Source organism: Gymnogyps californianus, chromosome 4, assembly GCF_018139145.2.
Source record: "Gymnogyps californianus isolate 813 chromosome 4, ASM1813914v2, whole genome shotgun sequence".
Taxonomy (NCBI): domain Eukaryota; kingdom Metazoa; phylum Chordata; class Aves; order Accipitriformes; family Cathartidae; genus Gymnogyps; species Gymnogyps californianus.
Genome location: NC_059474.1, coordinates 621,359 through 637,937, shown reverse-complemented (window position 1 = coordinate 637,937; position 16,579 = coordinate 621,359). Strand labels below are relative to the sequence as shown.

The window sequence follows — 16,579 nt, the reverse complement described above, 5'->3', positions numbered from 1 at the left end:
TGACCCAGCACTACCAGGAACCCCTCCACCTGCTGCTGAAAGGCAGGCAACGCTGGGGAGAAACACGATGCCCATTCCCACCGCCAGCACCCACCCTGCAGCAGCTTTTAAGGAGGGGAAGTGAGTGATTATGCCACCAATTAAGAGTGCAGGAGGAACTGGGGTCAGCAGAAAGTAATTAGCTAAAGCTGGACGGCAGCCAGCCGCCCAGGGAAAAGCTCGTGAAACGGGAGGTTTAATAGCTGCCAGCAGCCAGGACCTCAGTTTTACATCTTGCTTTAAAGACCGGGTGGGAGGTGCAGCACGCTGTCTAGACGGCCGCTGGCCGGGAGCCAGGCTTGGCAAAGGAGGACTTGCTCAGCCTAGCAGAGCTCACCAGGGTCTGGCTGTGGGCTCTGTGACAGGGCAGTAGGTCCTGGCCCACCGGAGACCAGGGCTCCCTCGTGCTAGATGGGGAGCAACCACTTTGCATTCACTGTAGGAAAGGCAGAGCTGCCGTCTCCGTTTGGCAGAAGAGGAGTAACGGGCTTGTCTAATGCACACTGCCCTCCGAGGTCTCACCAGTGTCACCCTTGCCATCCCTCTCCCTGTTCCTCCATCCTTGCAGATGGTGTATCTCCCTCTCCATCTTGCTTTGTTGGGAAGGTGTCATGGCATTGACAGCCTGAGCTGGCGAGAGCCGCCTAAGAAAACCAGCTGGATGTCACGTGGAGTAGGGCTTGACCCCTCTTTGTGCTGAAGCATAACCCCCTACGTCTAATCCCAGCTTTTGTGGGAGACCAAAGTCCTATCGACACGTGGAGGCTGAGCACCAGGTTTTCCTCTGCCTCCCTCTGCTTTGCCTGGTCCCTATGGTGCTTTCCAGCTCTGACGAATACCCTTTTCTGAAAACAACATGATCTTTTGCCTTTTATCACAAGTTTGTGGCCTTACTGCAAGGCAAACAACTCAATCAGTCCATATCACGTTTATAGATAATTCTTCTTCAGAGCCTCTGATTTTGAGTTGTCCCATACCACAGCCTAATCAAACAGGTCCCCATTCATCATGTCTTTTCTTCAGACATTTAACCAAAGTGCCTAAATGAGGAGCAGAGTTTCCCCAGACTCTCTCTACCATCAGTGGGATGAGGCAGATGCCTCCACAGGGGAATCTCAGGTCTAAAAAATCCTCCTGATGTCTCCATTGGTGACAGAGCAGACCCAGCCCATGATCCACAGCTCAAAAGACCCAGGGAGAAGGTGAACATGAGCCATGGTGGGTAGGACGGTGGTCGAGCCAAGGCCAGACTCACTTCAGCAAGTTTGGACACGCGCTGAGAGCACGCCAAGGGAATCATAGAACAGTTTGGGTTGGAAGCGACCTTTAAAGGTCGTCTAGTCCAACCTCCTGCCATGAGCAGGACAACCTGAGGAGGCCAGGTTGGATGGGGCTTTAAGCAACCTGCTCTAGTGGAAGGTGTCCCTGCCCATGGCAGGGGGGTTGGACTGGATGATCTTTAAGGTCCCTTCCAACCCAAACCATTCTATGATTCTATGATCTTCAACTAGATTAGGTTGCTCAGAGCCCCATCCAACTTGACCTTGAATGTAGGTTGGAATCGGAAGCTCTGGCTGGCCCAGCCCTGTTCCCTCAATACGACTTTAAAAATTCCCATGGACTCCAGATTGAACCAAAACTTACTTTCCAAAGACAGGCTCCAGCGTACAGGGGAGGTAATTTTCTTGGTCATTAATGGATTTCTTTCCCACTGAAATCTTCACGTAGGGATCGCACTAAAGATGGGCATGAAAATAAATGCAAGAAAGAGTCATTGCACAGCTATATTGATGGCAAAGGAATAACTCTGCCTCTCCCTGCCCCAGCAAGCAGGATCTTCCACCACCCTTGACTAATGCCTGTTTTCAAGGATAGGACAGTCTGACCATTACCTACAAATCTGTGATCATCGGCAAGAGCTACCTGCACTGCAACTCCTTTTTAAGGATGACCGAAGGACCAGTTAGCAGTGTGGGACAAGAGTCCAATGGGATGGAAAAGCAATAAAAAAGCATGAAAAAAACTACTTATGGCTTCTTCGATGGACTGGGCTTGCTCTGAAGTCCTCAGGATGTTCCCATTCTCATCTGAGTCACCTATTTTGGGGTTCCATCGAGGTCATCATTTTTTAAGTTTGTGGTCTACTCAAAAATAGATTTACAAACACAGGGGACTAAAATGCCAAAGGAAAAACATTTTGTTTCAAAAATATGGCTCAAAACCTTTTCTTTCCACGATGCTGCAACAACTTTAAAAAAAAAATAAAATGGAAGCATACTTTAACATAAAGCCTCATTGTGCATCTAAAAATTGTATCAGATATTTTTACATTTTTAGCAAGTTTTTAAGCTTCTCTCTCACAACTGAAACTATTCCAGGAAATCAGCATAAATTTGAAAAGTGGTTAAATTGACTCGAGTCAGCATTTTTGCCAGGGGAAGAAGAAAAAAAGAAAAAAAGGAAAAAAACAAGTTCACCTAAAAGATTTCACCCAGCTTGAGTCCAGTACCAGAGATCTCACCATCTTAGCTTACATAAAAAAAAACAAAAACAAAAACAAAAACAAAAAACCTAGGAAAAATATCGGCTATTTACGCACTCTGGAAAAAACACCCAGGCCAAGTTCCTCATCACTTTTCCTTGACCTGTAGATTTTTTCAAGAAGTGGAGGATGGAAAAGCAGTGCTCGGGGAAGGTCTGCAGTGTGAGCAGGGACTGGGCATCCAGGACTCTCCTTTTGTCTCCCCTTGACTGGGACGAGCTTCAGGAGACATCACAGCATAGAAGGAAAGACCGTGGGTCAAACTTGGATTGGTTTGGGTTTTCAATGTAAAAAAAGCATTTTTTCTTCTCCATCTTTTTTTTCTACAGGAGTCTCCTATGGGAGATTTCTAAGAAATTGAAAACCTTCATTCCAAGTCCATTTTCAAAAACTGGGCAGATTAAAAAGCAGTTTTGTTTTGTTCATGTCAAAATATTTCCCGTACTTTTTTTAAACTTTTTCCCTATTTTCCAATGGAACAAAGAGAGTTAAGAAGGATTTTTCCCTGAGTTCTTTTGCAAAGTGAAACAAAATGACCATTTTCTTTTTGAACCAACACAATTTTCTTTTTGCACTGAATTTTTCTTCCAGACTGGCAAAGCTTTGCAAAAAGCAGTCATGTGAAAGACATAATTTTGTTTCCTTTGGCACCAAAGTACCAAAAAAAAAAAAAAATGAAACCTCATTCAGCTGTTTCAAGTAGCCCTACTGAAAAATCCCTCAGGATGGAGGAAGAGTTGGCTCCTGGGATTCCCAGATGTTGCAATGGAGGCAGAAAGAAGGGGTAGATTTTCTCCCTTTTGCTGTCACCATTGTTTCTAATTTTTAAGCCGTATATGCAAATTCTGATCAATTAGGGCTGACCTGTTGAAAGAGCCCACCCCGTGAGCCAACATTGAGGTCCACCAGAGCTTTCCCCAGCAGGATACCTTTCCATTGGCGTCCTTGGGCTGGAGGTCGAAGGCCCGGATGATGTAGACCCTGACAAGACACTCCTGGGGTCCTCTGGCCGGCAGCTGGTGGAATTGCCGAGGTGGCACTGGGACTCGCGGGTCATCTGGGAGAGGGTAAATTTTGAACGAACCCTGTGAAGGACAGATGTGTTCAGCTGCGCTTGCACACCCACGCGCGCAGATGGGTCTCACGTGAGCAGGCTTGCAACAACAGTCTGCTTGGTTGCACAGAATTACAGAATGATAGAATGGTTTGGGTTGGAAGGGACCTTTAAAGGTCACCTAGTCCAACCCCCCTGCCGTGAGCAGGGACATCTTCAACTAGATCGGGTTGCTCAGAGCCCTGTCCAACCTGACCTTGAATGTTTCCAGGGATGGGGCATCTACAACTACTACAATGCTGGGGACAGAGCCCAGATCCTGACCCTCTTTTGTCTACTAGACCAGACCATGTCCTGCCAGGCTCTTCACGGTCAAGGGAGCCAGAAGCAGGGTGGCGAGCTGCCTGGATCATTCATCCGTTGCTTGAACATCGATGCAAACTCTGTTATACCTCTGCACAGAGCCCCTCTAGCCTGTTTGTCCTTTACCTCTTCTACTTCACTGTTGTTTGAGCCTACAAGCTATTAAAGAGGTGTGAAGGAGCCTTGCTGCCAACGCGAACTAGCCCCCCGCAAAGGTTTAGGCTGAGACTTTTGCTCCAAGGACAGTTTTAAGGGTTCCTGAGCCAGGCAGCTGGTCCCTGAGAGAGGGACGGGAGGAGGAGAGAGAAAATGCAAACATTTACAAGTGTTTTATCCACCAGAGCTGATTTCCTCCCAGTGAAGTGGCAGGAATCAGTCTCTGGGTATTGTTTGGGGGAGGAGAGTGCTGGGTAAGAGCAGGAATTAAAAAAAAAGAAAAAAAGCTAGAAAATTTTAATCCCTCTTCTCTTGCAAATAGGCTAAAGGTTAAAAAGAGCAAAGGATGCATCGCTCCTCTGCACTGGACAGACACCTCCAAAGGGAGAGCTCTGAGCACCAGCATGGAGAGACCATCAGTGCCCAGACATGCTCCCACCACCACCCGGGAGGAAGAAGATGCTCCATCGCTTACATCCAGCATCGGTTTCAGATGGGTTTTTGCTCCAGGATGACGACACAGCCTAGACTGGGTTTGAAGCATGCAAGGCACTCGCTGCTGGGAATACAGCAGCCAGACCTGCACAGGCAGGTTGTTCAGACTGGGCCCAGTGGTCTACTTTTACGGTCCATTTCTCACTGAAGTCCTACCGAAAATTAGTCAATTGGCATCATCCCACTCAGCAGCAAGACCTTCCACCCAGCAGCTTGTGTTCCCAGGTACAGGTAGAAAGAGAGACCATCACACCTTGAACTCCCCCACGACCGAGGGGTCATCATTCCAGTCCTGCGAGCGGCCACGATACAGCTTGAAGGTGTGGCAGAAGTCGGAGAGATGCTCGAAGTCCTCCACGTTCTCCAGCTCCGTCTCGTAGACCTGGGGAGGGAGAGACGGGGGGCGAGGGCAGGGACTGCTCCCTGGGCAGGGGGGGGGAACAGGAGTGTGTCCCCACCGATCTGGGACAAGACTTGACCCAAGCTCCTCGGTCTGGGGGAAATACCACGCACTGGGACAGAGTCCTGGACCTGTCACCCTTGTTGCCCCCCCAGGACAGTGATGAAGAACAGACCTTGAGCAACCCTACAATAAATAACAGCACATCACGGAAGACCCAGACTAAGCCAAGGTGTCACAGAGGGTTTTTCATCAGTCAAAGAGACCTTCCTGCTGGGAACGTTCTCCTTAAGACCAGGCAAGGTCTTCCCCATTTTAGTCCCATTTGGGGTCCTGTGTTAATTTTAGCAATTCTTGTAACAGGGTACCTAAATCTCCCTCTTCCCTAAGCAATCTCTGGCATTCCTTGTTGTTCCCAAACACTTTTCAGGGTGGCAGTTCCCCACCTCCTCTGCCACTTAGAAAAGTGACAATTTCTTGAAGGCTGCAAAGTGGAAAGTTACCAGATTTTATAAAGAAAACTGAGTTTTCAAAATAGGGGTTTTTTACAACGAAAGTACCTGCTCTCAGGGCAAAATGATCTAATTTTTTTTTTTTATTTTTATTTTTATTTTTTTTGTCCCAGAAGAAAAAAAAGCCTAAACACTCAAAAAAATCAAAGCTTGTGGAAAAACATCATGGAGAGTGCAGGTCCAATGAGCCAGAACCAGCTGAGGCCACTTACCTTCAGGGTGTCAAAGCCCCTCTCTAAATAGCTGCCGCATTTTTCCCTCTCTCCTGTGGAAGCATAGAATTTGCTCCACCAGTCAATGAATTCTTCCTCCTGCGGCAAGGGATACCAAAGTTATACATCTCCACGAGCAAACCCCGCCGATCAACAACAGCAGCATCTCCCATAATCGCGAGAGGTGAACTTCTGCCCGGTGCACCGACCCCACGGCACAGCCTGGGTTTGGGGGGTCTCTGTCCTGCAGAGGCGATGAAGCTACCATGAACCCAACCTGCGGCTCCTCACTCCCTGCTTTCGAGGTGCTTTTCGGATGCTTCCAGCCCAAATCCAGCTGATGCAGCCACAGCAACACCATGGGCCTGGATCAGTCAGCAGAGAGGATGATTCTCCGTGGGAGGATGAGGTAGAGCTCACAAGCAGAAACTTGCAGCATTTTTAGGCCAGGGGCAGATTTTGGCCATTTGGGTGGTGGTCTTCCCAGGACCTCAGCGCAGGACCACACAGGGGATGAGACAAGTTAACTCTCGTGCTAACATGGTCCTGACAGCCTGAAATTCAGGGAGGATGAGCAGGCTGCTCTTAAACTCAGCCCCTGCTTTAGGCTTTGCCTGGAAGTTTTGGGGTTTTCTGGGACGGGGAATGCCTTTCTGGTTTGTGTCCCGGCACCATCCAACCTCCCCATCCAAACAAAGCATGCGGGCAAATGAATAAATGCATAAAATGCATATACTTCCACTAAAAAAGAATGGTCCTCAGGTGCTGCACCTCTCTCAGGAAGAACGTAACTCTCTTCTTGTTGATATTATGCAAAGAAACGGGCAAATCTCATACAGCCTCAGCCTCACAACATCACAGCCCACAGCCACGGTGCCATTAAGGAGCATTTGCCTCATCTGCCATGCAAACTGCATTTCAGCTCCGAGGATGCTGTTCCAAGAAGAAAGCCGGCTGCCGGCTTCAGCAAATGTATATATTTTATAAGAGCACCATTTTTGAAATTTATACAAGCAAAGATGAAGGGGCTTTGACTGTGATTCATGAAACATTCCTGAAAAATAATGATGTCTTATTTTAGAAGTCCACAAAATTCCATCACACTGACCTAATGGAGGAATCATAATAGAGGTTTATTGGATTTATATTTTAAGCCAACGGTGCAGGCTTTAAATTGCTGTCTTGAATAGACATTGTTTTTAATAGAAATATTACATAAATTAACTCTGAGGCCTCTGCTGCCTCCCTTTTTTTGAAGGAAAAAAAAAAAATTGCCTTTCATCGCTTCCCCTGTTTTATTGTTTAAAAAGCTACACTCTGACCATCATGGCTTTATTACGACATTCCACAGGTACTGAGTTACAAAGAAAGCACTTAAACTAATCTGACGACTTACCCATGGTATCTTCTGCAGCCCCAAGACAAAGAATTTGGTTAGATATTTTTGCTGATTTCTACTGATGTTACAAAAAAAAAGGGGGGAAGGAAAAAAAAAAAAAGGAGGCAAGGGGAGCAGCTGGAATGTTAATAGCGAAGGACATTAATCCATTTGCCTGCAAATGGGAAAGCCAGGGAAAGCGATGGCTCCACTGCGCAAGCGACTGAATTCAGGGATTTCATTTAGCAACCAGGCCATAGCCAAAATCAGCTCCAGTGTTTTATCTTGGACATGGTACAGGAGGGTCCTCAGAGTCGGGGTCTGTGCCCCGAGCCCTGGCGCAGACGGCTGAGGGACCTCAAGCACCTTGCATGCCCTCTCCAACTTTTGCATGGACCCCACGGGACTACAATGGGGCACACACCCCCGGGTGAGCATGGCTTGTGGATAAATTTCACATCAAGTGACTATGACGGCTAAAATTTTGGCTTAGGGAGAAGCTCACTCAGATGCAGTGAGCTGCTGTCGTGGTTATCAGAAGATTTGCTGTCTCCCCATCCCCGTTCGCTCCCTCTTCCCTCACGACCACCGCTCCCGTAGAGCAGGGACCACCGTAATGTGGGCTGGCACCTGCATCCCAAATGCCCTGAGACTGGAGTCAGGATTGCAAACACTTTCCCATTCCGTACTGCCATAAAGTCACGACCTTTCATGCTCCAGGGTGCCCAGCTTTGGCATTTTCTGCTAAAATAGGAAGGTCAACATTTAACACAGGAGCAGCAGAAGAGGGTCCAGGACCATTTCACCAGGCAAGAGCCTGAATGGGACCATTTCATCAGTTTTCCAGCAGTTCTGTGAGCATCCAGGAAAGGGGCAGCAGGACAGCCCCTTCCAGGGGGGCATCCCAGAAGAGAGGAATGTCTTACGGCCAAAAGCATGGCGTTTCCAAAAATAAAGAAATTCAGATTTTTTTTTAAAAAAATGCCTTTAAAACCAGAATTTCACCAGCAGGCTGCGACTTCCCACTTGAAACACGTCTGGGATTATGGCTTGGACACAGCAAAAGCACTCAGACGCATGCTTCACTTCAATCGCGTGTGCAAATCCCTCTGAAGCCAACGAGGCTCTTCAGACGCAGCCTTAAGGGCATTCTGGATGGGGCCTTCAGTTCAGCAGAGCTAGCAGCTGCCGTTTCCTCACCGCCTTCAGCTAACAGGGAAGGAGGTTTAGGCTGTGCCCGATCTCCACGCAGGACTTTTACCCAGGGCTATGCACCTTGCCGTTGAGGGTATTGAAATTCTTCCCTCCCCTCGACCCAAAAATGCAGACCTGTGTGATCCCGGCAGCTCTCGGGATGTTTTCAAGCTCATTTTGTTTCACCCAGGGGGTGGAACGCACTGGTTTTAACCTCATTTTTGTCAGGGAGGTTGAGCCAGAGCGATTTTCTCCCCACTGCCCGGGGTTTCCTGCAACTGCAAGCCCATCCCATCGGATGCGTTCCCAGATGGGGATGGCAGGAGTCTGGGCTTGTCCAGCACAATCCAATTTTCACAAAATAGGTTGAATTGGCCATTTCGGTCTGGAGCAAAAGGAGGTGTGGGAACCTGAGAAGCTGCCGTGCAACAGATATACTGGCTTCTGGTGTAACTTGGTCCTTATCATCATCACCTTACAGGTGGGGGAAACTGAGGCACAGAGAGGTTAATGTCCAGACAGCAAAGCCAAGAGAGCAGAGCAGGCATGAGACAACTGAAGTCTTAATACTTATGCTTGCTCTCCTAGTGATTACACACTCTTCCCTGTGGGAATATAGATAATTATAGCAATAATAAATACTGCCTCTAAAGAAGCTAAGCCACTGCCTCAGTCTCAAATGTACTCACACCTCACATCTGGGAGGCAGATTTCCTGCTATGGGAAAGCTCTGCAGCTGGGATGAGAAGATCCCTCGAGAAACAGCTTGGACATTATAGATGCAGCTCCCCAGCTGTTTGTTACCACGCTTTTGCAGGAGACGACACCCTGCATCTCAGCCTTGGAGCGGGTGCTATTAGCATCCTCATCTGCTCCAGCGCAAAGGCAGCCTGGTCAGCTCAGCTCGTTACCCGACTAAACTAACCCAGCCCAGCCCTGTCCTCCCGCGGGCACAGAAAACTCCAGCGGAGAGGCCATGGCAAACAGCTGGGGAACACAAAAATGCCTTTAAACACCGCAGCTGCGCTCCTTGGGGTTTTCCGACCACATCCTAAATCCCTCCGCTGCTCTGTCTAGCGTTGCTCCAGAGGTCGGCACGCCCAGGCAGGAAACCGAGCGGCTCGCTGCTGCAGGAGGCATCCCCGGGGTGGTTCTGCAACGGAACGGCTGCAACAAAGCCCACCAGCCACCCGCCACCCAAGCAAGGTGCCAGCTATCCCCACGCCGGCAAGGCACGTCAGCCTCTGCTGCCCAAGGGGCTCCAGCACCTACAAGTGCAGACCAGGAGCAGTGGCAGAAGTGCCTGGGAAGCAGGAAAAATCAGATTTTCCTGCTAGGAGGCCATGCCCTGCCCAAGACGCTGGGGTGGAGGTGTCACCAACTGGCTTGGGACCTTGCACCCGCCAGACCTTGGGAGCTGGAGGAAGCCTTTTTCATGCTAACAACCTCCCCGTGTCCTTGAACTCCAACCTCTTCCCCAAGAGGGACTTGTCTTTGGGTTATCCTTGGGTTAACCTGGTCCTTTCACCTGGTTCCTTCAACCTGCCCCAGGGACCTGCAGCAGCTCTGAGCAGCACCGTGCAGAAAGCAAGGCTGGAGGGAGGAGGAGAGAACCGCATGCATCCACACAGGGAGGCTGCAAGAGGACTTGGCTTATCCTTCCATTAACCCTCAAGGTGTGAACTGTCAGATGTTCATAAAGAGAAATCATCCATTTATGGCTGTTTCACCTTTTTTTTTTCACCCTACTGTTAACTTTGCTCAGAAGCGGGCAAAACTGTTTTCAATGGTTTTTTCCCATCCTGTTTCCATCCAATCAGCCTACATTTAGCCACCCTCACCCAAAGGCAGCCACCCACACACCTTCTTGCCTCCATTTTTCCTCTGTCCCGTGGCTTATATTTGGGGACGCTTTCCCCTGCAACCCCGGCTGGTGGAAAGCCAGCTTGCCATGCAGATTGGTCTGGGAGGGCTTTCACCCATCACCCGTGGCAGTGCCGTGGGCCGTCCCCTGAGCGTGCATGAAACACCGGGAGAAAAAAAGAGGGCAGGAACGCGCCGGGGGGGCAACACCGGGCTGCAGAGTGGGTTGGCGACCGCTTTCAGCAGGAGATATCCAACACCAAGAGCTCTTCCAACTAACAGTAATAGGATAAGCCGTAAAATATGTGCTCTGATTTGGAACTAGCAAACACAGCAAATAACCAATTATTCCAAATAGTTTACAGATTTTGACTTTTTGTTTTTGGTTTGGGTTAGCTTTGCTAACTTGTTATGTGATGGGTTATTTGTATTTCTTACAATCAAAGCATCGCAAGCCAAAATAACGGTACGAATAACTGCGTAGAAAGCACCTTGTAGTGCTTCTCAGGGGAGAACGGAGGCTCCTCGCTGCAGTTTCATAGCTCAGAGGTGTCTGAGGGCTCCTCGTGAGCTCCTCTCCTCTGGGAGATGCTCGTGAACCGCCTGACTCCTGCTGCTGCTCCAGCAAGCTAAGGCTGGCGGAGATGAGATCTTGCCAGACCATTTCACAGCTGAGAACGCAGGAGCTGCGTGGGCATTAATCGTGCGGGGGGTTCCTCTGCAAAGGGACAGCTCTCAGCTCTCCTGCAAACCTGGGCCCCTCCACTCCCGCCACCGGCCACCCACGTCGGGGCTTTCACGCTAACCCCACGTTTTGACTCATCAGGACTCGAAAGCTCATTTGTACTTCTCAGGAGAAGGAGCCTGTCTGCCCCCTTCGATCTTGAGCCTGAGCAGGGTGGAGGAGACATGGACAAGGACACCCTGCCAAAGGGGATCAGGGCCCCCAAAGCCCCTTGGTGGCAAACAGGTGCTTTGCAAAATGCAGCGTATCCTCCCCAAATATACCTTCCTTATCCTTTGCTTGCACAAGCAGCTTTCTGGTAATTCCCAGCTGTATCTGCTGACATTTTAAAGTGATTCTTCAGAAGCATTTCTGTATTTTCCTCTTGCCCTTAACAATGAATCAATAACACTCTTGCTTATCACTACTACTGCCCTGGCACCCAGGGACCCCGCTCGGGATTCGGCTTTGATCTTAGCAAGAGGTGTATTGCACCTTCTGCTGACGAAGTCTATGGGCTCTCCTCTGTCCTGCAGTCCCCTGCGCTTCCCCAGATTAACACCCCTAGGGTCACCAGGATCTCATCCTGAACGCTCTCAGGTCGGCTCCGGTGGGCATCATGGCAGAGACAGGGAGGGCGATAGCACCTCCATCCTCGGAGAGCTTCGAGGGGACGCCGGCCAAGCCCAAGTGGGGCTCTCAGGATGGTTTGACAGCTTGAAAAGCGGATTTGCAGGACAGCAAAGAGGGGATCTTGTGGATAATTACAGAGGGGATTTTGTGGATAATTACAGAGTGCTCCTCCCAAGCAGGGAGGGGGAAATGGCTCATGAAAGAGCTTATTTTGACATTTTAAGAAGTCACGAGTCTCTCTTTCACCCTTTGAACATGATTGAATCACTTGAACTCCAGAGGCATGAGCCAGGATTTCAGCGCAGCGGGAAGGGGACAGATCCCAAGCAGAGAGGTGGGTCTACGAGACACCAGTGTTGCAAAATCGTCTCATTTTGTTTATGCCAGAGATTCTCAGGAGGGACAAGAGAAGGACGAAGGGCCAACTCCTGACTTTGTCTAGGAGGACTTTGGCAACAGCCGCACCAGAGGAGTGTGAAGGGAGGCCAGATTAGAAAGGGTTTATGAACTAGGTTATAAACAATTGCAGATTAAGTGCTTGGATTCCTGCAGGCTCCGGGCAGAGCCTGAAGCATCAGCTCCGGCAGCCCTGACCTGACGTCCCCACCACGCTATCACTTCTCCCCAGCCTTTTCCCCCTGGGTAGGTGTAGGGGATTGCTGCCACAGGGAGCAGAGGTGATGCCCATCGCCCTCCTCGGTGGCTCTCCGGGTCCCCCTGGCAATGCCTGCCCCATTTTCCAGAGCTTGTTTGTGGGTCTGGGGTTTTTCAAGGTTTTCTCAGCACCCTGAGGCCATGCTGCTGGGGAGGTGGAAAACCCACGTGCTCGAGATGAAGGGGAAAAAAGAAAAAAAACCAAATCTCTCGTGGACTCCACCGAGGAGATGGGCAGACTGATCTGCAGCTCTCCACGGGGGGCAAGCCCACAATCTCCCACCGCGCTCCCCCTCCTCCAGGTCATTAACGCCACGGTTGGAGGCAGAACCCGGCGAAGCTCAGGAGCTCCCTCACACACTCCACACCGGGCTGGATTTTTTTGGCTGTAAAAGCTTTTTTCCTAATATTTAACCAGCTGCAGCCCCTATGCCTCATTCCACAGCTCCTGCTTTCGTGCGAAGCTCCCCAGCTATAAAGGAGAAGGAGACGGGAAGGAAGACGTGCACGGGCCGTCTCGGTGACCTGCTTTCCAAAACAGGATGGTTTCCCCCGGGAGGCGTCAGCAGCTCTCCATGATGTGAGGTTTATTATATTTAATCACATTCTTGTAGGGTCCTGGTGAAGGCCAGGAGAATGGGTTTATTAATGTCTAATATTCTGTTGCTTTTATTTTAAATTAATGGTTTGCAGCTTTTTTCTTTTTCTTTTCTTTTTTTTTTTTTTTGCAAAATTTTATTTGAACTAAAACAAAAACATATTCACGTAAATTAAAGATGCTGATGAACAGAGGGAGGGGGGAGGCTATTTATGGAGCTTTTGTTTCCATACTCTGGATCCCAGCACAGCCGCCCATCTGTCTTCTCTGTGCCACATCAGTGAACAATGTTTTGTGGGTACAGAGAATTAAAGGGGTACTGGAGACATGCACGTAGGGCCAACAAAGCACATATCTATATATTACGGAGAGACAGGCTGGACACTAAACATGCCTCCAACCCTATGCCAAACCTACAGAGATGCCCCTCAGGGGCTTCTGCACTGCAAAATCTACAGCTGCCATGAGAACCTGCAACCCATCTCTTATTCAAGTGCTCTGCTTGCTTGATTTTGACTCTGTTTTCAGCGAGTAAAAGCCCACTTCATCTTTCCTTCCATCCCGCACGGTCAGACCTCGAAGGGAGACTACTCCTCCCAAAGACACAGTATAAATAACGCCTTCGAGCTGACCTTCTTCCAAAGGTCTGGGCTGACTCACTGGTGTTTTACACCCCAGGGCTGAAGCGCGCAGGCACCGCTCTGGGTTTGGCCGGTGGGAAGGAGTCACTGTTTATTGCAGCGAGGAAGTGGAAAGCAACGCAACTAATTCTGGCCTGAAACACGCGGGAGGAACGTGCACGGCTCTTGGCAGGAACAGCCCGTGCCCTGTAACTCATGGGCCGGTATCAAGAGGGATCTAAGAGGGGTGAAGAGCCCCGAGGTCACAACCCTGCTAGGGATGAATTTGGGGCATGGAGAATTGCTCCTCTGGAGTGTCAGCCCTGGGAAAGCAGAGCAGCTTCATTGCCCTTCTTACAAAACCCAGGAACACCCCAACATCTGATTTTCTTATGAAAAATGCACACAGGGAGCAGGAGACACTTTGCAAGGAGGGAACTGTCGCTGCTCGGGCGCTGCCTGGCATCTCCCTCATCCCCACGCTTTGAGGGCACCAGGCTGTATACCTGCAAGAACCAGGACTGTGCAAAGTCCTGCTGATGAGATGAAACCTTCCTTGGGGTGAAACCCTCCTCCTCATGGAAGGCCAACACCTTCGTAGTTCAACTTATGCCAACTTGATGCCTAGGACTTGTCGCAGTCCCTGAGCTAGAACATGGAGGAGCACAGAAGTCCCATCAAGTCCTCAACCATGCCACTGCAGTCACCCAGGACACACCATCTCCACTGAGCTACCAGGCTCTGCTGGCATACACAGAGAAGCCAGAGGCTGTCGGGAAGACATCAGACCTCGAGCATGTACGTAATTCTGCCGGCTCCGCAAGGACGAGAGGGAGGAATCTGCCTCATCCCTCCTCCCAAAACCGACCTCGTTTTCTTTGGCATGAAGGAAAACGATTGCTGAAATGCACACACACCTGTAGCAAGATGAAATTTCCATTTTTCTAGGACAGCGAGGGGATCTTTCACAAAAAGAAATGCCTCAATTTTTGCAGATCTTTAAATATATATATATATATGCACATTTATCATTCATAAAACCCATTAATCAAGCAAGTAAGTTAGAAATTAAGCAATACATACATGAGGCTGGGCCCGAGAAGCTGGTATGTTAATTAATGCTGAGCTGGTCATACCCTCCGCAAGCTACAAATTAAAATCATTGGTTATCAATGGGGTTAGAGAAACAATGTTTAACATACATCAGCAAAAGCACAATTCAGGAGAAATAAAATGAATGAACCCGAACACGGCCGCCTTCCCCCTCCCCTGGGTTATAAGGTTGAGGTCTCCCCGGTCAAGGCATCCTTGGCTCGAGAGCAGGGTTTGGGTTTTCATTGATGTTCATCAAATGGGACTGGGTTTGAATGGTTGCAGAGAATAAACGGGGTATTAAAGGGAAACTGCAGCAAAAACCCATGTTACAGAAAAGCTGTTAATATTTCTCAGCGCAGGACAGCATCTCCTCCTGCCGACACTGAGGGCTTGCAAATGCAGCGAGCCAAGTTCATCGCAGGAGCCAGGGAGGGATCTGACCCCGGGCGGCTTTAACAGAAAGGGATTAGGAGAGCTCAGGACCAAGGTCTGGCACAAACAAAATGCCAAGCGCAAGCGCAGCTTGTCCTCGGCAAACCAAGGGCTGCCACCACCTACCGCTGCCCTGGGCAGCAAGCAGCAGCTCTGCTTCTGTCTTGCAAGGTGTGTTGCCTTCGAGATGGAGAAGGGGGAGAAATGAGATGTTCTCACCAGAGAATAGCTGGTTTTGAGCATCGGCCCAAGCCTGACAGTGCTGCCCCTGCTCGCCAGCTCGGGCTGGTCCCCGAACGCACTGCTTTTGACCCCATCGAACCAGACCTGCATCAGACCTTGGGTCAAGCTGAAAGCACTGAATTTACAGCTGCTTCATGGGGGAAAGATTCCCCCAGGCTCAGTTCGCACTAGGACACCCATGCAACTCTTGGAGGCTAGCAGGAGACAGCTCCTCTGTGCCTGTTTTATCAATGAGCAGAAGGAACAAATATCTGCTCATCCCTCGGGGCTGCAGATGGACCTCATGGTTGTGCTTCCTGATCTGCTTCCCATGGGGATGAGGACCCAGGAAAGAGCATGGAGAACAAGGGGAGGCTGCGGGTGCAGAGCAGGCAGGAATAAGGGCTGATCCAGCAGTCACTTGCATGTGCTCAGCCCTTGCAAAACCCTACTCCCTGTGCATCTCCCAGAGAAGCAAACTAGGAGGGCTTAGCCCAGGAGACCTTGCTACAGAAAAATGGCTTTTCTATGAGTTTTAGGAGCTTCTTTTCTTCGCATTCGGTAACCATGACGTTTCCAGTTCATGTGCACAGAGACTTGTTAAACAGACCTCAGGCTGAACTTCTCACCCCACTTGGATAAGATGGACAACACACTCAACAACCTCAGAGCAGAGGGGTTTCGCGTTTGTTTGTTTTCTCTATTTCAGATGAGGACAACAAAGTGATCCTTTGTTCCAGTCGTCCATCAGAGGAGGGACCAAAGCCAGGCTTGGCAAGGAGGGAGAAAGGCTTTGGAGCCACACAATGAAACACACCCATGCACACATGCACGGGCAGGAACAATCCTGGCTCCTGCTTCCAAGTTCACCACTCGAAGAGCACACGGTATGGAGACCGCAGCCCTGGGCATGGGCTCCTGGCCCGGGATCCATCCCCGTTCCCAGGGAGAAGGAGTAAGATGGCCTCTGCAGACTGGACCTCCTGCTTCACCCTCCAAACCTGGGCCCGGAGGGGAGCAGAGCGGGGTGGAGGGACCCCGATGGCGGCGGGGTGTCAGACCACCTAAGCAAAAGTCACCCCAAGCCATGTCCGCCACCAGGAGAGGGTGGGCATGGGAGGAACAGCATTCAGGGCCAAAATTTAGAGGTTAGGATGGGGGAATTTTGGTTTGGCTTTCCATGAACAAGCTCCCTCCTCCTCCGCTCCCCAAACAAAACGCAAAAATGAAAGACAAACAAACAAACAGAGGAGAATTAATCTGGGGTCAAACTGAATAATTCAATTCATTGCAGGTTGTTTTGTTTGTGAAATGTTTGTTTCAGTAAAGAAATGTCAAAGTCTTCCACTTTGAAACCGCTGCAGCAGACTGTTTTGGCTTTGCCACGTCCGTC

The 16,579-nt window shown here is 49.8% G+C and overlaps 1 protein-coding gene across 1 annotated transcript in view; it reads right to left on the bottom strand.

Annotated features, from left to right (window-relative positions):
• The window catches only part of DYSF (dysferlin), a 104,907-nt gene that overhangs the window by 29,656 nt on the left and 58,672 nt on the right, over window positions 1–16,579 (bottom strand). Inside the window, 5 exon segments of the mRNA XM_050896611.1 lie at window positions 1,684–1,775; window positions 3,511–3,666; window positions 4,903–5,031; window positions 5,774–5,872; window positions 14,521–14,583. Coding sequence (XP_050752568.1) covers window positions 1,684–1,775; window positions 3,511–3,666; window positions 4,903–5,031; window positions 5,774–5,872; window positions 14,521–14,583 — 539 coding nt within the window.